General features: G+C 35.4%; 1 protein-coding gene across 1 annotated transcript; it reads right to left on the minus strand.

Annotated features, from left to right (window-relative positions):
• Positions 1-4446: 4446 nt before the first annotated feature.
• Positions 4447-16720, minus strand: LOC113181961 (T-cell receptor gamma chain C region C10.5). Its single transcript, XM_077796439.1, has 4 exons — positions 16600-16720; positions 12828-13157; positions 8139-8186; positions 4447-4589 (listed from the first exon to the last, which is right to left on the minus strand). Exons 1-4 carry the CDS (start codon positions 16718-16720, stop codon positions 4447-4449), a joined length of 642 nt encoding a protein of 213 aa, XP_077652565.1.
• Positions 16721-23512: the final 6792 nt, after the last annotated feature.

Raw genomic sequence — 23512 nt, forward strand, 5'->3', positions numbered from 1 at the left:
GACTCTGGGGATGTTGACTGCACATGACACTACTCAAACACAAATGGATGTGTGGAAGGTGGGAGTCAGTACAGGGAAATGAAGGTATCATAGAAGCAGAGGTCTTAGGTCACATGCAGGATGGCTTTGCAGGCCCCATCATGCTCCATTGTCTAACAGTTCATATCATGATCCTTCCTCTGTTCAGCGAGACTGAGTCTGACCCGTCAATTAATAATTGAAGGAAAGTCACATGCTGGATCCTAATGGAAAGAATGCTTGGTATGTCAAAATAACACATCTTTAGTAAGGAAAATGCTTATGTCTCAGGAGGGGAGTTGAATGCACATCAAGTCTACAGATGAGCCAGATGTCAGGTTACTAATTTTGTCTAAGAAGGAGCATAACTCAGACTCAGACATGCAGGGAGAAACCTGTAGAATGGAGCTCAACCTCAAAGAAAGAATGACAGTGAGTTTAGAAAAAGTAGAATGAGTATATGATTAGAATGTGCCATGAAGGCAGATTGGGAAAGTCTATACTACCCCTGGGACTGGACAGATTGAGTCCAGGGCTTGAGCACCCACTCTGCAGCATGGATGGGCAGGAGACGGGTGAGACATTTTTATTTTATGCTAACATTAGTCTGCTTTCTTCTTCTTGCTGACTCCAGTGACTGACTTATGTGATGTGAATGTCATATGTAAAGCATCACTTAGGCTGAATCTGAAGTCATTTTTCTCTGAAGAGAGACTACTCTGATTCTATGGATGTCTTTCTGCTCCTAAAGCACATTGCTATTGTCCACATTTAGGCAGACCTGTGCTAATTGCTTCAAGGACATGGGTTTTCCTCACACGTGTAAACTAAGAAAATTAACCCGAAGGTACCAGAATCTTTAAATTAAATACCTGAGAAAAACCAGACATTTAGTATTATCTTGGGGCTTCATGTGTCCTTTGCTCTTTCCATCATAACAGTGTCATGAGGGGCAGGATGTAGCTCAGGGATACCTAGCACAGATAGTATGTTCAAGCCCTGTCTGGAACCCAGCACCACAAAAGCAAAAGCAAAAAACAAAGAAAAAAAAACAGAACAGTATCAGAGGAGTGGTGTGGTATCTGAATAACCCTGAGCATCAGATTCCCAACCCCCTCCCACAAAGGATAACAAACTTTTCATATCCAACCCAGAGAACCCAGCATACCACAGCAGGGAGTGCAGGTCCCATCCATGCCTTACCAGTTTAAAGGTGGATGCTTCCTTCCACTAGCTGTGGCTTTTTGAAAGTGAGCAAAGTTGGTTGTGGTTTAACTGCCCTCACCTTCTGTTCTAACACCCCAGCCACCCCTGAACTGCCCTAACCAGTAGGGGCCGGTTTGACTCTGAGCGTTTTCCAAGAATCAACCACATTTGACAGAGCACAAAAACAAAAGAAGCCTGAGAAAATAAAATACCATCAGCCACAACAGTCCCCCCTGCAACTCTGTGTCCCCCCAAACCACAGCTCCCCCTCTCTGTACTGCTCATGTTCAAGGCTGCCCAAGTGCACTGGGGGAGGGGAGGGGCTCAGGGTTGAAACCATAGGAGGGGATGCCTAGTTCCCAGCCAGGGATGTCAGCCCCACCAAACTCTCAGTGATCTCAAAGATTCTTGCCTTCATTTCTTCTCTCCCAGAGCAGGGAGGGTTCCATATCTTTAAACAGAGGGACAGAATGTGGCCAAAAGAGGTGTTTTCAGTGCAGGAGCATCACGGAGTAGATCTAAAGTAAATCTAATATTTTTTGAGTCTGACTGATCTTATTTTGTTTCCAAATGGGAATCTCTGTTTATTTTTCAAATAATGCATCTCACAGAAAGTGAAGCTGATTGTAGATGAGCAAAACATTTCCAATATTAAATATAAAGTTGTTTTAATTCAAATTTATAGAAGTTTCTGACTTTCAAATGATTCATTAAAGAAAATGGAAAAATATGAATTAATTTTTCACCCAACTTCCATACATTAAATACTACATTTTGTATCATGTCTTATAGAAATGCAGAGAGACTCAGCAAACTAGAGTCATAAGTCTTACTATTATTATTAAGAGCAAACAATTGTCAAAGGACCAGAGAAAATGTGGCAAAGAGATATAAATTGATCTTAAACATATAAAAAAGATGTTAATCTTCACTCATAACAAGAACGAGAAAAGCAATTAAAACTACAAGATCCTAGTTTTCACCTGTCAGATTAGCAAAATCCTGATGTTTTGCAGCACACTCATAAATTCATATGGATGGGGATAGGAGAGCCATGTGGGGCTCTCCATGGAGGGCAGGTTGGCATTTCCTATCAAAATTACCAGTGTACATATGTGCAGATGGACATAAACTGTTTATTTACTATGAGAATATATTGAAACAACCAGGAGACTATCAGAGAGAACAGATAAGATTTAATATTTTAAGGCAAATACCTGTGGCTCTCTAAACATCCCTATGCACTGATCTCAAAAGAGATTTCAGATTTATAAATAAAAAGGAGTGCAGAATAATGTATGTTGTATACTAACTTTATGTAAGAAGGTGAAACACGAATATATATGCATTCACACACATACGTGTGTGTGTGTGTGTATATATATATATATATATATATATATATATATATATATATAAAAGGAGCTGGGAAGTCAAAACATTATCTATATGCAGAGAAGGCATCTAAGGCTCAAAGCCCACTTCCCAAAAGAAGCAGTTGCAAATGTACACTTAAAAGGGAAGCAGAAATTCTATTCCATCTATAACAAAGGGAGAAATTATGTTAATTTCAGAGTAGGTCACAGTTTTTATTCAAAGAAGAAGACAATTTAGAAATTAGTGACAAAACAGTTGCATGATATACATAAGAAGAGAAAACACAAATATACTCAAACCCTTAAGGAAGTCCTCTCACTCATTGAAGGATGCCTTTAGTAAGGGATCCTCCAATGAGTGAGATCCTCCAAAGAAGGGATGCATGCATTTGATATTGTATTGTTTTGTTATATTAAAAATGGATGACAAAAAATGGGAGACAGAAATATATGATATTGTGTCAATTACATATGTGTACATACACAGACTCTGGGTCTGTCTGGCTTTAAATTATGAGCATCACCTCAAAAATAGTGATCATAAGGGAAAATTTATATTTTCCAATCTATAAACTATACACCATAATTGTTCCTACCTTAAAGGGCTCATAGAAGGTTCATGGAATGCCTGGTTGCTGGTAAAAGCTATGTCCCTGCTTTATTTCACTCATCTTCTCTGTAGAGAAGTAAGAACAATGATCTGTATGTGAGTGTGGTCCCCACTATTTCTAAAGTAGAGTGGTGTTGTCATGCTGCTTCTCACTTTTGACAATCAATTCAGTTTCATTAATTTAAAGTACACATGATTCCAAATAAATTGTTGATATTCATTGTGTCTATTATGAAAAAGAAGCAAAGAAGCCAAGTTGCAAAGAAGGCTGCTTTTGAGTGTATAAAATGGAAGGCTTTTAGTAGTTTCAGGATACAAAACCCTAAGTGCTGTGACCAGCACAACCAAATTTGTGATACTGGCCTGGGGCAATGGTTGATTAGAAAAATGACATACACAGAGATATGAAGATATCCAGGTTTAGATGGAGAGCTGCTCTCTGATGAAGAAGCAGTGTCTGAAGAGTTATGCCAGCAATCTTTAATTATATATGTCACATTATCCAGTTAAAGACTATGCAAGCATTATTTTTTATGCTCAAGAAAGTTACAGGATTACAAACATCTATGTAGCTTTTCAACAGTTGCAATGTGAAACGTTAGGAGCTTTGTGTAGCACTCAAGTAGGGCCATGGTTTAAAGTTGCTGTTAAGGGGGAAGGCTTAGGTGTAGCAGAGATAGTGAAACACTGTGGTTGTCTTCCATGATAATTCCTCTATCCCTGGGATCCTCTATGCCTGAGATCAAGGTCAAATCTGATAAGACTATTACACAGAGTCTCTTTGGGAGGGGCATTACCATAGTAGCTAGACATCCTGTGCTCTTGCAAAGAAACATTCTCAGGCAAGTAGCATGGCACAACCATGAAGTCATCGGAGACCCCCAATCTCAGTCACTGCTCTCCCATTCTCTGTCATCACTGTACACACCTAAACACTGTGACTAGAAACTGCATGCTGTCCCCACCAACGCTTTGATGATTTGGGCTGGCTGGAATGCCTAATGGAGACTTTGGGTATACTGAGGTTACAGGTCACCATGGGCTTCTTATTAGAATGTGAAGTTTGCTCACTGGTTTGCTCACTGGTTTGAAAAACCTTTATGCAACAATGACAGAATAATACTTGTGAAAATTGAAGAAGCCTGAACCCAGTGACAAGTCCAACCAGGTCCTAAGCAGACACTTTTCAAGACTATAAGCTATGAAGATAAGATGACTGTGTTGTGCCATCATCTGTTAGGAGCTCTTCCCATTGCCACCAGCAGCTGTTCTTCTAAGCAGACAGAAGGTGACGATGGCCAAGTAGACCACACTCTTGAGCAGCAGGAGGAGGTAGGTCCAGTAGGCAGAGGTGTGTGTGAACTGCAGCCTCAGTGCATCTAAGAGAAGTCAGACAATTAGTTTCACCCGTATTTTACAGGAAAGGTCCCCTTGTGGGGGAGGGTGCCACAGATGTTTATTTTTGGTGACCTACACTGAAGTGACACAACCCCCACCAAACCCCAAAGGTCAACATCTACCACTCCCACTCGAACCACTCAGTGCAAGGCTCAGCTTGCAAGTCAAGTCCATTAACAACCTCTGCAGAATTCACTTGAGGAGCTTCCTAATATTGAAAGTAGGGGTTAGAGTTGTGGCTCAGTGGTAGAGCGCTTGCCTAGCATGTGTGAGGCACTGGATTTGATTCTCAGCACCACATATAAACAAATAAATGAAATGAAGGTCAATCAACAACTAAAAAAATATTTAAACAAAAAAAGTAGGGCTATGTTCTTTGAATCCAGTGAAAGACAAAAGTATATGTGAAACTAGATTTTTGGATTTTCTTCACCCTCAATATGTCTTTATAGATAATATTCACTAACCACTAACACAATGCCAAACAGTATGCTGGGAATTTTGCATTAAAAGCTTTAGTGTTGGGCTGGAGATGTGGCTCAAACGGTAACATGCTTGGCATGTGCCGGGCACTGGGTTCAATCCTTAGCACCACATAAAAATAAAATAAAGATGTTGTGTCCACTGAAAACTAAAAAATAAATATTAAAACATTCTCTCTCTCTCTCTCTTTCTCTCTCTCTCTCTCTCTCTCTCTCTCTCTCTCTCTCTCTCTCCATCCCTCTAAAAAAAAGCTTTAGTGCTGTTTAATATTTATTAAGGTTCCATGATGGCAAGAGACAGTTTATTTTTATTCTCATTTTGCAGATAAAGTGAAGACACAGAAAGGAGGAATTTTGTTGATGCATGTATTTGTTAAGTGTCAGGCCCAGGTCATGACCACAGCAGTATGATTTTATAAAATACACTGTCATCTTCCCTGTGATTCTGCATATGAAAGTACAGTCAACATCCAACAGGTTAAGTTTAAATACCAGTAGACTTATTTATTTGGAAGCCTCTGGGCTTTACATGATTTGAATACAATGGATATGTAGGAACTGTACAACCCAAGAAAATTTAGTGGTCTTCCACATGGATTGTGTAAGATTTTTTTTTAAAGCACTAGAGAAAATGGAAAAAAGTGGTTAATCCAAATTCCCAAGAATGTATGGTACCTGCACATTCACAAGTGTTTTCCACATATCTCTTATTTTAACTGTGATATTTTGGGATCATTGTTATCAATGTCCTTCAAAGTTTGGAAAGAAATATGAGATCTCAATTATTATTTTAATACAATGGTAGTGAGTCACCAAACCAAGACCATTATTGGTATAATTTCAATTTTTACAGGTTCTATGTTCATACAATCAGAACTAAATAAAACTCACCATTGGTCAGAAAAGGGCCCTCCAGAAATGTGCAAATGATACCCTGTTCTAAACTAGATGAGCAGTTCCAGCTTCTACTTGCCTGGGGTGGCAGCTGAGGTTCAGAGACCCAGGGGAATAAGAAACAGGAGAACAATAACCAGGGTTTTTTGCACATGTGTAGGGAAAAAGAACCAGAGCCTGCTAAAAAGAACCTATTCTAGACATTTCACACCTGGAATTGTGCCACTCCAATAGTTCTGAGTTTAATATAATTATTGTGAATTGTTAAATTAACAAAGAACTATTTGCAGAATGGAAATCACTCACCCATAATTATGTAACTGGTTATTTAGAGATTGGTGGTATTCTAAACCCATATTCTTACCCTCACTACCATATGGCCATAGAGTCTCAGAGCCTTGGTCTAGCAATTCCTTGCTTTAGGTCTCCTTTTAGAAGAATGTAGAACAGAGCAAGGGTATGAACTCTATCAGCTGGGCTGCATTGAAACATCTGGTATAGACATGTAGAATGGGCAAAAAACTTCATTAATTTAAGCTCATTGCCCACCTCTGGAAAATGTGAGAAAACTAGCTGAATCACATCATAGAGGTTTTCTGAGGATTAAGAACAAAAGTGCATGCAGACCCCCATCTCTAGCCTTCTGTATAAAATGACTCTGTGACAGTTCATGTTACTAGCAGCTAGCAAAAGACGAAAAATAAATAAACAAATCTAGAAGTAAGTTGATATCATGCTTGGCCCTGTCACTACAGGGAAAAACAGACACACAAATAAATGAAGTCCGTTTGTAAAAATAATTCAGAGCATGCCACTATATCTTCTAATTCACCATCATCTTATCTAAAACAATTTATTTGCTATGATAATACAAGGTCTAAGAAATGATGGATTAACTCTAGATAGGGCAGAGAGGTGGGAAAGGAAGGGAGGGGGTATGGAGTTAGAAATGATAATGAAATGTGATGGACATTATTATTCAAAGTACATGTATAAAGACATGAATTGGTGTAAATATACTTTGTATAAAACCAGAGATATGAAAGATTGTGGTCTATTTGTGTAATAAGAATTCGAATGCATCCTGCTGTTACATATAAATTTTAAAAATTAATTTAAAATGAAAAACAAAGAAATGATGGATTAATTTAAAATTGTACTCAGTCTATTCTGCAACTTTCAGCCATTCTAAATTTTCTACCTTAAGAAAGGAGCTCAAAAATAAAGACAATCTTGAGCAGAAAAAGCTGTACCCTAACATAAGTCAAAGTACACTAAAACCATTTTCCTCTTTCAAAGAAGCATCATAATGAGTTAAAAAATGAAATATACTAAACAATTATCCATCACCATGTTTTACTCTCCTTGTGTGATTTATGTTTGTGTGTAATATCCACTGACAGAGATACATGAGAATTAATCTATATTAATAAAAGGTAGTACCTTATGAGTGATCATTGCTGTGTCAGACACTAGGTTAAATGCCTTGTGTGCATTTTTTCATTTAAATACCAAAAAAGTATTTAAGCCATTAAGATCAAGTTATCAATTCTGAAAATATTTCAATATAATCAACATGGATGCATTTAAATTGGTCAGAAATCATTATTAAAATTAACCATTACTTCTCTCAAAATAATGGACCCTTAAAAATAGAATTATTTCATAGTTACCATAAGTGGTACACTTATAACTCAATGGAAATTTTTGTAGGTGTTCTGCTTCTGAGAACAATAGGACAAGTGATTTAAGTAAACTGAATTATGGATGGACCAAATTATGAATAAAAATTTAAGTATAAAGAATATAATAGACAATCTTCTTGTATTTTACTTATTCTCAGCACATGAGCTATTTGTTTTTTTAACCAGCCAACTTTAGCAGAGGGAATATTTTTCTTCAATTATTTCTTATGTTAGAAGGTAGGAAAAGTTACATCTCGATTTCTTTGAGTAAAACTCAAGACAAGAGTTGCTTTTATCACTATGACTTCTAGGAGTCATTAATTAATGATGGGTTAATTAAAATGTCAGATTATTTTGCAACAGCCAGCTATTCTGGCTTTTCCTTGAGCTAGGAAATTCAAAAGTTAAGATGATCAGGAGGGGAAAATGCTACAGCATGAGATAAAGGTAAACATACACTAAAACCTACCATTTTCAACTTCCAGATCAGCTTCTCTGGGATTAATAGTGGTGACAGCTAGAAGAAAAGAGAGCAAATACTAGTCAAAAATTCCTTTATTATTTAAAAGTGTATGAGTATGTGTATACACACACTTACTCTGCATATACATATGTGTCTGTCAAGAATAGAGAGACAATTATTTAAAATGAGATCCCCATAATTCCAAAGGTAATTAGGTTCACTTTATGCAATTCAATAGGTATCATTCTTATACTACGTTTTGCATACAAGAATGTTGATCTTCCTGAAAGATAACTTTTTCTTATTTTTCACAACTGGAGTGTATCATATCCAAGACTGTCTGGTTTTCTTGTGTATTCACAGCTCCTCACCCAGTGCGTGCTCCAAAGTAGGTGATACTCAAATGCACATTCAACGGAAAAATAAACAGAAAATTGGCTGCTTTATAGGATCCAGCACACATGGCTGATACAAAGTGCTAAACCCTAAAATAATCCATCCATTCCCAGAATCAACATGGAAAGGAAACAGTCTGATTTAGAGAAATTTTTCATGTAAATACCAGAAGCAGTTGAATCTTTCTACATCATGCATTTCTCCATTATTCTTGATTGGTGCACATGATTTTCTGGAAGTGTGGTGTTTGTGGACATGAGAGAACACATTCATGAAATTGGTTCCTACTCATTGATCACAAGTTAATGCCTCACAAGCATTATTTTGTTTTAAGTCCTCATTCACAATCAAGTGAGTTTTATTATGAAAGTTCCAATAACATGAATGAGAAAATAAAAGGTAAAGAGTACATTTATCTTTCCAAGATTCCTACCAGTGTGTGGCAGGGCCAGAATTCAAAGGATTTTGAGGGAAACTAAAAAAGGGCATGTGGAAATTACTTTGTAAAAATAATACAAATGATTGTGAGAGAGTTATTAGTAGAAATATTATAATCTCTAAATATGTTTAGTATGATTAGAAAATACACCTATTTTAAATGACAGGTACTGAGAGTATTTCAGTACATTCTTTCTGGGGAGAGAAAAATAGGCAAGTCATATTTCTAAGAGATTGAGATTGAGAATTTTATTTACTATGATTAAAAACCAAAACTGAGTAATTTGATCTCATACGTTACCCAGACATACAAACAATATACAAATAAATTAATGAATTCCCTTTGTTGAAATACTTCAGAGCATATCTTTGTATCCTCTAATTTACCAATCTCATAACAAGATAGATAGTTTACTGTATTAGTGTGATGTGAGGAAATGAGGTATACCTTAAAATGCCACTTAGTTTATTGTGGAACAACCAGACATTCTGATTTTTCTATCTTAGATGAAGGAATTTCAAAAGTTAAGATAATTAATAGTGGAAAAATGATATGGCATGAGATGAATGCAAACACACTCTGAAACTTACCATTTTCATTTTTCAAGTTGGCTTCTGTTGGTTTCATTGTGGGCACAACTAAAAGCAATGAGAGCAAATAGCAGTCAATTATTCACTCTTATTATCTCATACTTAATGTATTCAATTTGTCCACAGAGACAGGAGTGATACACATTAAAAATGGGAGCCCCACTGTTTAAAAAATAAGTGGTTTCTAATTCAGTTAATAGTACTCATACATCATGATTCTGCACATAAAGATGATGAAGTTTCTAGAATATATGTGTCTATGTTTGTGTGTATAGATATGTGTACACACATATATGCGTATACACACATGTACATTTTTAAATCAAAACTATTTTGTTGTTTTCAAAAAGTGAGCTTCACAAATGTTACAGTCTTTTTCCTTTTATCACAATCTGAATGCACATCCAGGACTATGTGCTTCTCCTCTGTATTCACAGATTCTTGCCCAGGAAATTACTCAAAGCAAGTGATCCACAAATACAAGTTCAATGGAATAAAATGCAGAATATTGGCTGTTTTACAGGATCCAGCACACACTGCTTACATGAAATGTTGAGCCCCAAAGAAATCCATCCACTCTATGTTGACAACAGAATTATACACATTCAAAGGAGTCTGATCTGAAGAAATTTCTAATCTGAACAGAAGACAGCAGATATACCTTCCAAATCATGTCTATCCCCAGTGTCCCTGGTTCATGTGCATCATTTTCTAGACATGTGATGTTTGTGGGCATGAAGAAATCAATATTGACACAATCTAATACCTGTTAAATGACCATGGCTATATCAAGCTCTTGGGTTAAATGTTTCATGTACATGAGCAAAGTAGATTTTAAAAATAATTCATACAAATATAAACAAAATATTTAGTGGACACATTATTCCACAATTGTGAACCAAAGGAAAATCTTCTCCTATAGCATCTTAAGTATTCTTAGCCAAAGAACTTTTCCTGTTTTAGGAGCTCAGGATTTCCACAAAATTCTTTCAGGGACTAGGAAGGTAGGCCAAGTCACTTTTCTACCTCTCTGCCTAAACTCAGAGATGATCCACAGAAACACACAGACACACACATACACAAGCACACACACACACACTTATATATTATATATATATCGCCTTACTTATGTATATAATTGTGTACATATATATGTATATATTTATAGCATTTTTAAAAAGCAAACATGTAAAAAGGATTACATTTTTAAAAGAATGATAAAACAAAAACAGAGTCAAAATGGCTGTTTTATTCTTTTTCTCTAGATGCATTCTTGTTCATATGAATACACTTGCACTACAGCATTTCACTGAACACTGAGTATTCTGTTTGTATTTTAAAAGATGGAGTTGTGGTATAGGATTTGGGGAGTAAGTTCCAAAATATAATGTAAGTATTGTCATGTTTAGATTTGAAATATTTTCAAGAACTGACTTTTAGAACTTGAAAGTACATTATTTTTCTTAAGTGACTTTATTCACTAAAAGATAATGACAGTCACAATCACCATGAACTAATTGGAACTGATTGAGGCAGAAAGAATACAGCAGAGTCCCTAATAGAAAATCTGTGTTTTCTAAATTGTCTAAATCAATGTTGGTCGCAAATTGGAACCGATTAATTTTATTTACCTTAAAAATAATTATTTCACTCATTTGTGCTTCCAGTTGTTATTTTTATAAAAAAAATTTTAATAATCACCAATGGAAAGCATTGTAGAATGTCATGGACAGAAGAAGCTCCCTCTTTAGCACTGTAGTGACAAGAACCCATGAGAGTAATTTGTTTTAAAATTAGTACCTTGTAAATCATTATTAAACCGGGACCTCTCTCCTGCGTGATATTCATCACCATGGAACTTGCTATTATTTTTATTTTTCCCTAATCGATACAAAAATATGAGCCTAATTGGGCATATAAACGTAGTGGTTAAATTAACCGTGTGTGTTACTTATGTGTCTTCCCTCTGTTTCTCAGCAAGGGAAATAGAAAATTGATGATGTCTTTGTAATCTTACTTTAGTTTGTTTTAGGAAAGGCTATGAATAAGAGCAATAAATATATGAATAGATGAATCTAGGATCTACCTTTTTTTTTTCATTTGATCTTCATCATAGCTCCAGGGAACATCAGGCAAATGTTCAGACCTCATTGGTCATGGCAGAAAGTAAGGGTCCCCAGAGGCTGAAGCCTTACTTGGAAAAACTGGGTGGAACACGGAAAAGGTCTTCACCACTTTTACTATGTTTGTCTTCCTCACTGGTAAAATTTTCTGGCCAGTGGTAAAATTAGAAAAAGATTGCTTCCCATGCCCACTGGGGCATTTCAACTGTGGTTTAACACTCAGGACTGTGTTACCTGTTGAGTCTCTGGACCACTGCTAGGCTTCTTCACAGTCAGGGCTGTGCCCAACTGTGTGGATACATCTCTCACTGCATCCAAAGGATTCCTTTGGGACATCATGCCTGAGTCATGCATGGCCCTGAGTGATAGGGAAAGAGGATTCTCTGTTGGCTGCAGCAAGTCCTACTAGGGGCACTAATCCTAGACTATTCATCACATTCCATTTGCAGGCCTGGTGTATGCTAGCAGAACAGGAAACATGTATATAGCTGCATTTACCAATGGCAAGAAGCATTTGCACCACAGAGAAGTAGAGTGTTTTCATACATGTTAGCCTTATTCAAGCATAAGTCAGTAAACATTGTCTAACAGTGATATATAAAATGAAAATCAGAACAACTGAAGGCGACCTTAATACTTCAGTGGTCAAGTTTCTTTCTTATTTTTGCTTTTGAACTATGTTCTGACTCTTATCTGAGCACCATTTTATTAACTGAGCACTCCTTCTTTGTAGATTAAACTTTGTGCATGACAAGACTGAAGTCTGAAAGACCATAATTGTTCTGATTTCTAAATCAAATAAAATCATGCAAAATGGAAGATACTTTTCAGCAGTTAACATTTTGCTAGATCCTTTCATGTATGTTATTTATTTCATCCACATAAAATTCTAAAAACACATCTTGTTGTTTCAGTATTTTAAATATTGAAATAGAGAATTAAAAAGCTTAAGGTACTTTTTCCATGTTTTCACCTGTCTATATCATTTTACTTCAATAAGGAAAATTATAGGGAATTTATGTTACTATGAAATATGATTTTTAAGAAAGACATACTTGTTTTTCTTAATACTTGATTGAAAGGATGGATAATTCCATTTCAAAATATTTTTTTCTAGAAATTTATATTTACATTCATTTGCACATACCTTTCTTTATTGCAGGAAACAGAATCTCTTGATCAACTCCCCCTCTATTTTTCTCATGTTTGACAACACACTTGCGCTCTTTATCCATTGATTCTTCAGTCACAGTTAGCCAGCTCATCTTCATGTAAGTGTCTTTAGTCTTCATGGTATCTCCCTGCTGGGATTCCAGAATCCTATTACCATACTTCTCTTTCCAAAATACCGTAATAACATCAGGGAAAAAGTTCTCGAGAAGACAAAGATGTGTCCCAGCCTTATGAAGTTTTATTTCAGTAAGTGAAGGAAGAAAAATCGTGGGCTTCGGGGAAGTGTCTGCATCAAACCTTTTATCTGTAGAGGAATATCAATTTAAAAGAATAATTGGAGCAACACAAATATTGCTTGTTAGCACATATCAGTAGGGAGACAAGTTGCCATTGAATTTGTGACCATCATGGTCTTTCATCTCACAGAGGTTGCAAAGTATTAATTATTGTCCTTACTTTACAGATGTGCAAAGAAGTTAGGTAGCTTGTCAAAAGTCACAGCTATGAAATGTCAGAGCCTGGATGAAAACTTGATCTTTCTTCTTTCTCAACATACTGAGGAGGATGTGACTTCTAACAAGGCTTTCTATGTTCATAATGCCACTTATTTTTTTTTTCTATCTCTTTGGTTTTCTGATAATGGAGCATTTTGTCAAGGTATAATTCAGAGGAGGGGAAGACGACCATGCCACTTTAGTGACCTCTGTAAATGAGGCTCTGTGGTCCCTTCCCCTTCTCAAGTGCTTTTCAAGTGCTTCCCTTGCCCATCCTTTTTCACTTCTGCTCTCTGACCAAGTATTTCATAGTCTCATGCTCTGTGATTCTGTGCAAGCCAGTTTTCATTTAGCTGACTCTTGAATGTACCCTACTTATCTTATTTCTCATATGAATAAGTGTCAGGAGGTAGAATTACTTTTAAGTTTGTAATAATACACTGTCATTTATTTCACTGGGCATGCATTTCTTGAATACTTACAGTATATCAGTTCATCTCTTAGCTTCAAATGTAGATCCCTTGCCCAGTTCTGAAGATTTTTCCTTTTCCAATTAACGTCTGATGTTTTACAACATCTCACATTCATATGTGACCTACTCCAGGCCTTTGGATTGGGCAGTGTTTAACCCTGTACTTTCAAATTCCACAGTGTTTTGAATTTTGACACAAAATCACAACATTTTTAAAACTCCTAGTAAATGTTTACATTGATTATATTGTAAAATTCTATTGTGCTGATCTCATCAATTAATGTGCTTATCAAAACGTTTGCTTTTGAAAATGTTTTCCAAAAACAGATTTTATTATTATAATTTTTTTTTGAAGTGCAAGCATCACTACTGTATTTTCATACTTCTTTTGATAGGAATAAACTGGTTTAAGGAGAGGATCTTTACATCTCATTACACCTAAATTCGACTCTTAGGTTCTGTCTAAATGTTTGTATCAAACTTATATCTGATATTTGGGTTCTGGTTTTCCATTATTCTCTTCCTCTTAATCTGCTGAATAATTGCATATATTATTGGTGTAAGGTTAAAAGTAATGATTCAAGAGTGTCTCACAGATATAATATCAAAACACACAAGAAAGCATACTTTGTTTAAAATGGCATGTCATGTGTGTCTGGAATGTTAGCTGATTTTAAGTTTATTTTTAATATAATGACTTATTGTAAATGATGAAATGATTCAAATTGATTTTCACTTGAAATTTAAATACTTTGCCAATACTCCCCTTGGTCTAGTTTTAAGTTAATATAGTATAATAATTCCACAGGCAATTTCTTAGGGAAAGAAGAATTGAATTTCACTTTTGAGAAGAAAGGATCAAAAGTTCTTGATGATTTCTGACTGTGTAGCAAAACTCCTTACTCTTAAACAAAATCAAGAAGCATAAGATGTTTATATTCCTGGATGTGTTATAAATACAATTGGTTCTTAGTGTGCTTTTAAAATTTCACTCAGTTTGCTTTTAACACAAAGAGTAAGAGACTATATAATTATCCAACTGTCTACATTATTTGTGTTTTAAAATTCATGCTATAAAAGTTAAGACTAAATTTTCAATTGTGGATTATATTTGTATAATTTTAGTCAAAGTCAATGGGTTAAGAACTCTAATTTTCATCTAAGAGACTTTTAGTTCTTCATAGGGAATCTTCTGATTCATTAAAATGAAGAAATTGAACTCAAATGATGATTGGAAAACATTTATGGACAATTCCCCACCATTATTACTTCTTGCCTCTTTCCTTTATAGTTTAAATTTCATGCTACAACAATAAAGTGAATCTTTAACTTCCATAACTTTCTCAATAATAGTTGACTAAGCAGTAAGTAGTGTACTTGATTATGTACAGTTACTACCTATTGTCTGAATTCTTATGATAACATGCTCTTTAAAAGCATTACTTTTAAATATCTGTATTAAGAGTATTTTCACAGCCAAACATTTTTTACTATACATAAAATGGCAGCCATCCTATTTTATTTGAATAATGAATAGAATGGCCATCACATTTATTTTAAAAATCAGTAAGCCTATCCAATTAATTTCATATGTTCATTTACCTAATAACATTGCCTAATTTGTATTTTAAAATGCAGTGATATGTATTCCATATAAATTTATCAAATAACAACTTAATTAACTATTGAAGTTATATTTCAAAACTATATGTGAGATGTTTCTTAACTTTGGTCTATTTTTTCTTTTTTTTTCTTTCATCAACTAAGTTGTAATAGCTATTTCAAAGTTAATATACATTTTAGATTTGTGACAAGCTTCCCATGGTTTCATTGATTTTACATATAGTGCATTTTGTGTATCAATTTAAATTTTTTCTGATATATCCATATATATCAGAGTAATCTTACTGGCTAAAATTGTGGGAAAAATAAATTTTGATATAAGATACATGTTCAGTGGAGATACATGATTAAAATTCAAACATGTATAGTATGATTTAAACAGAAATTCTTAAACACATTTTAGTGTTATTTTTATTAATAAATGCTAAAATTTTTCTAAAAAAAATAAATTCCAGGTTCATTTTTTCCTGTGAGTGAATGTTAAAGTAACCTTCCATTGCAGCATTTAGAACTATACTTGAATCCTCTGAAGAATAGTAAATGTTATTGGATCAAAACATCTCTCCAAGTGGAGATGATACTCACTTTACATTTGAATTGGAAGAAAATTTACAGGATACCTATTATGTGTTGGATAATGTGCCAAGAACTTTCTTCTCATTATCTCATTCAATTGTCACATACCTTCTGGTTTCATACTGTTATCCCTTATTATGAATTAGGAAGCTGATGCCAAAATGATTGCCAAACTTCACTGAACTCTGAGGGAAACAGAGATCCAGGTGGACCTAACTGCAATCCTCTGTCTCTTTCCCAAAGTTTTAACCACTAGAACAAGGAATGTGTCCAGTCCACTGAGTCTATCTCTGACTTATATGTAATAATAAAATTTGTCCCACTGTCAAACACTTAAATAATATCATTATATAAGAGCATTTCATAGAAGTTCACATGTCAACAAAGACAAATCCTACTATAGTATTCGTACAATGTTGACTTCATATAAATTAACTGAGAATTTGTATTAAAATCTCTCCTAAGACAAGCACATTAAACCCCCCTCACTCTCTTTTCTCCCAACATTCTGTTATTCCAGTAGAATCATTTCATGTCTTTCCTCCATTAATTCAAAAGCGCTGTATTCTTCTGATACTCACCTGTGACAACAAGTTTGGTTCCAACACCGAAGACCTTTTCATAAAGACACAGTGATTCTACCCTTAGCAAAAAGTCAGATGAGTTTGGCTTTGTGAGTTTTGCAAATTCTGGAGGCAACATGATGGTCTGGAATTCTTAAGAGACCAGGGTTCTGGTCCTGGTTAACTTGCTCATAACAGGATCTGTGACTGAGCAAATCAAATAACTTTAAAGAGTTTATTTATCTTAAAAATATGACAAGAGTGCCAATGGATTCAACATCACTATCAGTAGTCAGTGAGTGGAAATGCTTCCCTGTGTTGTATAAAACAATGGCTCTTTTCCCAATCATTAGTAGCAAGACACATGAATTCCAGCTTTCAACAGAACAATCAGTCTCAAATGCTTTTTTGTTCAGCTCCTGCTAAATTACAGCTTCCAACTACCAGCTTGGTACTTCAAGGAAAAATGACCAGAGAAAGGGCAGAAGGCCTGGTCCTCAAAGCTATCTCAGGTCTCTATATGTTATCTGCATGACCCAATACACGGAGGCACAAGCAATCAGGTCATTGATACAAATGTTAGTTTTGTGACAGAGATGACGACATGCTGAATTTAAACATGCTGAAAGTACAGGAATACAAGAGGCTTTCTTTCCCCCAAATAACCAAATATGGGGATTGCCTTGTGATTAAACAGGGGCATAGAGCAGGCAATACAAGGGCCTTATGGTATATCCTTTGCACAACCTTTTACATGAAAAATTGTTCTTCCAGCCCTCTGATCAATGGCCCAACATGGAGAAGATATCAGTCTAAAATTTACGTCGGTTAATGCTGTATTGGAAATACCACTGGTAAAACAAACAAAACAAAACAAAGAAATAAAATATGAATCACTAATTATTATTTGGGAATGAGGTCTGTATAATTTGTACTATTTTACACATTTATGGAATAATAATAAATGGGAAAATGCCTTCATTTTGTTTTTTGAAAGAATAATATCCAGTGACATCACCATATGGGATAACCTAAAGACACTGAGATCTGAGATGACTGAGAACATTGTGGAGTGATTCATGTTTTCAATATAGGTGAAGCCTGGGCAAAATTCCTAATGAAATGGAAAGGTTATAAAAAAAGCAATATTTTTCTTTGTAACAATATAATTTTTTTAATTTTGTAGGTCAATCAATTAAGAGAGTGAACATTATAAGCAGAAACAGATATTTACTATTTCCTTAATTTCAAAGGCAACCGATCATAGTAATCATACAGTTAAATCTTAATAAATATATATTCAAAATAACTTCTTAGTATGTTGGGGTTCATATGTATAGAAGGATAAACATCTGGTTTTGATTATGAACCAACTTCTTTTTCCTTGATAGGAGACTTGATGAGCTCTGCCAGAATGGAAATGAATAATGATGAGATGCTCTCTTTAACAGTTCCTTTTGAAAGGACTGCTGTTTTTTACTTCAAAAATATATACTACAGCCTCCAGAGCATTGAAACTGCCCATCAGAGGGTCCTAACTGGTGGGTATTTCTGCACATTTTGCAACCTAAGTGTCAAGGCAGCTACACAAGTAAGAAATGTTATTCGGTAAAGCTGCTGTAGTTCTTTTACCAGCTTCAGTATTGCTGGCAAATTTGATAGCACCACATAAAGAAAATTGAGAGGAATGGGATTAAAATGGCTTGTCATTCTGTAGAAGTGCACTAAGATTCATTTCTTGAGTATTTAGTAAATGCATATTCAGTATGACTTCCATGATATCTTCTGGGGAGAGAGGAGTAATCCAGTGCCAGTATTAGAAGCAGAAATATTGTGCTTATCATGCATGATTAATAATACAAATTGTGAGATGCTGTTGAGTAGTCAAATTGCCCATTAAAAGACAAGTTACAGAGGAGAAAGTTCAGAATATTACAACAGGCCTAATTTTGCAAAATCACATAATGGTCTAGATCAGGTGCTTTGGAGTGACAAGTCTCCACTGAATCTCAGTCTTTGCCACCTTTGCTGGTCCTGTGACTAAGAAGTAACTGAACTTCTGTAGTCCTCACTGTGAAAAGGAAATGAGAGTTTTTCTTATAAAGAGTTGTTGAATGAGGACAGAAGACAATGAAATGCTTTAGTGTGCTGTTTGGCCTACAAAAAATAAATTACCTAATATTATTATTATTATTTTTTTAGTTTGGGGTCATTTCATCAAATTCTTCTGCCAAATACAATACCACTTGTCCAATATGAATATCATTTATTCAGACTATCAAGAAATAGAAGTGTTTCATTTCAGAGTCTTAAATTATTTATGTTTCTGATATTTGAATTAGTATGCTTATGCTGTATATGGACATTATAAGCCATAAGTTCCACACAAATTAAGAAATAAAAAGAGTTCAACCCAGGATCTCCAGCCTCTCTGGAATTCAGAGGCAAAAAACCACAGCAAGGCACAACCAATGCAAAATCTAGCAACACACACCTATGGGCCAGGAAGCTATTAAGTGTTAAGCCTGTGTGTAATCTCCCCTTTAATCTTCAGCATGCAATGACAAAACCACGTTCAATAAATGTATGGATAGAGAATGAATGAGAAAATGAGAAAAGAAAACCTTGGATTGAAGTTATGTGTGAAACAAGCAAATTTCAGTAATCCATGCCATCTATAGGTAATACAACAAGAATCACTGTCACATAGAAGTTGAATAATGGCCTTTCATGTAAAGAGCTAGAGATAGATGAAGTGGGATTTACTAATGTTCTATAGCAATGTACTATGAGAATTCATTGTTTTGTACTATTGGTAAGGAAGAGTTCAAAATCAAAAATATTGATTTTGTTGGTTATCTGGATAATAAAATACTATGTCTGATTTCAAAATATAGAGAAGACAACTACTAAAAATCTGTTTGGAGGATTTTAATATGAAAGACCTACAATCAAAAGCTTCTTAAAGCAATAATTTATACCAGTGGTAACATAAATGCTTCTTAACGTATTTTAATTTCTATCCTGAGGCTATCCTTTGCACGTATGTACATTCTAAAAGAATAATATCAATACATTTCCTGACACTAAAGAGAAAAGAAACATCTACAAAATGATTTTGTTTCCATATCCAGCAGCCTAGATCTGCAGACTGGTCCTTCGTGTTCTGAAGACAAGAATGAGGCAGAGACAGATAAGGTTGATTTTAAGATGTTATTTTTTTTCTTTTCTAAAAGTGTCTATTCATTTTACATTACTAGGATAAAAAGGAAAAGTTACTTACCAAGAGGTGTTGCTATGAATTTATTCCCTCCTGCATATATCCCGATACAGGTTGCACTACAACATTGGCCAATTTGTCTTCAAAAATTCTCAGCCTCTTCCCAAGCTTCATGGCCCAACACCAGCTTAGCAACCTTGCCTTGGCATGTTGATCTTCTGTCTCCCTTTGGAACTCCTTGAATATAGATTTTTTTGTGTGTCACATGATTATTTTGTATGTGTTCTCATAACTTGATCTTATAAATACTTTTCCACTCAGGTGAAATCGCTAGAAAGTGACAAAGGAAAATGGAAAATGTTGGAGAAGGAAAAGAAGAAAGCTGGCCCTACAGGTCAAGAAATTACCTTTCTGCAATCTCAGTGGCTTTGGAAGTTGAGGCAAGAGGAGTGCATTTTCAAAGCCAGCCTTAGCAACTTAGCAAGGCCCCAAGAAAGTTAATGAGACCCTCTCTCTAAATAAAAGATAAAAAGAGCTGGGGATTTGACTCAGTGGTTAAGTGCCCGTGGGCTCAATAAAAAATAAATAAAAAATAAGAAACCACTTTTTTAAAGTACCAGGAAAAGTTTTCTGAGAATTAAGTTGAATTAAGTCTTTTTTCTTTCTTTTTCTTTTTGATTTACAGGTGTTCAGTTGTGTTAAAAGTACTCAGAGTGCATCAAAGGAACACATCTTTTATTCTCAAAGACACAAAGGCTTCTCAGTTAGCAATTTGGGAATAAATTTCTGAAAGGAGGAAGCTGTTTAGTAACCGAAAATGCAAATATGCCAACACATTTGAGAGCTGTGATCCCTATTCTCCATTTTCAAAAAAGGGCACATTTATCATTTGGCATCATGTCTTCTTTCTTTCTTTCTTTTTTGCAAGAACAAATAAAAAAATAAATTATGGACCTGCTGACCAACACTGGATCCAGGCCCAGTCCTAGGACTGACTCAGCTGACCTGTGCAGAAGCCCAGGTCCAGGTTAGGCCCTGGTCCCCCACCACCCCTGTAGACCAGCACATCCACTCCAGAGCTCAGACCCTGGCTCAGCACTGCCCCTGCGGACCAGCAGACCTACTCAGGAGTCCAGGCCCAGGGTAGGCCTTGGTCCATCCTCTAGGCCCCCCCTGTGGCCCCGGCCTAATCTACCTTCATCTTGGGATACTGCAACCATTGCCATAACTCTCCCCATGCAGCAGCCTCCACCTTATGACAATTTACAGGGCTTAGAAGTAGCTGCATCTTGGAACAGGCATTCCAAACCCCTATAAGGCCCACCATTTCAGCCTCATCTCTGAAAGAGTTGCATCCATCATGGGACACCTCCACTGCTATCTCGAGTTACCTCCGTTATTGCTGCCACCACCTTTATTTGCAGTAACATCCATCACAGGACACCATTAGTGTCTGGAAGCCCAACACCAAGGTGAGGTTCAGATAATCTGCTTGGATATTAAAATATTATAGGGTAGAAACTGTAATATCTCATATCCACACTGCAAGAAAGGAAGACACAAAGACAACATGAAAAAACAAGGGAAGAAAGGGCCACAAACAAACTAGGATACTACCATAACAGAATCTATGCACAGCACAATTGATGGAATGTCAGAGAAGGAGGTCAGAATATACATAATTAAAATGATCTGTGAGTTAAAGAATGGCATAAATGAGCAAACACAGGCAAAAATGATCACTTCAAAAAAAGATAAGAGACAAAACACAGGTGACCATTGATCACACCAACAAAGATATAAGGGAGCAAATACAGGTAACAAAAGAGTACTTCAAGAAAGAGATAGAAATTCTGAAAAAAAAATTCAGGAATCCTTGAAATGAAGAAAACAATAAACCAAATAAAGAACTCAGTAGAAAACATCACCAACAGACTAGATCACTTGGAAGAAAGAATGTCAGATAATGAAGACAAAGTGTACAACATGGAAAATAAATTTGACCACACAATGAAGATGGTAAAAAACCACAAATAGAACATTCTAGAATTATGGGATATCATCAAAAGACCAAATCTAAGAGTTATTGGGATAGAGGAAGGAATACACAATCTCTTCAATTATATAATATCAGAAAATCTCCCAAGCATGAAGAACGAATTGGAAAACCAAATACAAGAGGCTTATAGGACACTAAATAGGCAAAATTACAGATCTACACCAAGGCACATTACAATGAAAATGCCTAGCATACAGAATAAGGATAGAATCTTAAAAGCTGCAAGAGAAAGGAATCACATCACATATAGGGGGAGACCAATTCATATCCCAGCAGATTTTTCAACCCAGACCCTCAAAGGCAGGACATTGTGGAACAACATATGCTAAACTCTGAAAGAAAATGGATGCCAACCAGGAATCTTATACCCAGCAAAACTAAGCTTTAGATTTTATGATGAAATAAAAACCTTCCATGATAAACAAAAGTTAAAAGGATTTACAGTGAGAAAGTCTGCACTACAGAGCATCTTCAGCAAAATGTTCCAGGAAGAGGAAATTAAAAACTACAACGAAAAGGGTGTAACTACTAAAGAAAAGGCAAGTCAAAGGAGTATCCACATCAAGTTAAAACCCAAAAATAAACCAAAATATGTGGGAATAAAAATCATATTTCAATAATAAACCTGAATGTGAGTGGCCTAAATTCATCAATTGAAAGACACAGATTGACAGACTTGGATTAAAAAAAAATCCAACAATATGCTGCCTTCAAGAGACTCATCTCATAGGAAGAGACTTGCACAGACTGAAGATGAAAGGGTGGGAAAAATCATATCACTCACATGGACCCCATAAACAAGCTTGGGTTTCCATCATCATATCAGATAAAGTAGACTTCAACCCAAAGCTAGTGAAAAGTGATAAAGAAGGACATTTCATACTGCTAAAGGGATTCATAATTAAAGAGATAAGAGAGAAAATACATCAACAAGACATAACAATCAAAAGTATCTATACCCCAAACAATGGGGCATCTATGTATGCCAAACAAACCCTTCTCAAGTACAAGGCTCAAATAGACCACAATACAATAACATTGGATGACTTTAACACACTGGATAGATCTTTCAAACAAAAACCAAACAAAGAAACTAAGGAACTCAATAATACAATCAATAATTTGGACCTAACAGACATATAGAATATTTCAACCATCAACGAGCAAATACATTTTCTTCTCAGCAGCCCGTGGATCATTCTCCAAAATAGGTCTAACGTTATGGCACAAAGCAAGTCTTAGGAAATACAAAAAAAAAAAAATACAGATATACCCTGTATTCTATCTGAACACAATGGAATGAAATTAGAAATCAATGACAAAATTAAAAAGAGAAGCTACTCCAACCTGGAGAGTAAATAATATACTAATGAATGATGCATGGATAACAAAAGACATCTGGGAGGAGATAAAAAATTCTTATATGTAAATGAGAACTCTGATACAACTTATCAAAATCTCTGGGAGGCTATAAAGGCAATGTTAAGAGGAAAGTTCATTGCATTAAGCTCATTCATCAAAACAAGAAAAAGTAAACAAATAAATGGCATAACATTACATCTCAAAGCCCTAGGAAAAGAAGAACAAACCAACACCCAAAGTAGAAGAAGACAGGAAATAATTAAAATCAGAGTGAAAATCAATGAAATTGA

Source organism: Urocitellus parryii, chromosome 3, assembly GCF_045843805.1.
Source record: "Urocitellus parryii isolate mUroPar1 chromosome 3, mUroPar1.hap1, whole genome shotgun sequence".
NCBI lineage: Eukaryota > Metazoa > Chordata > Mammalia > Rodentia > Sciuridae > Urocitellus > Urocitellus parryii.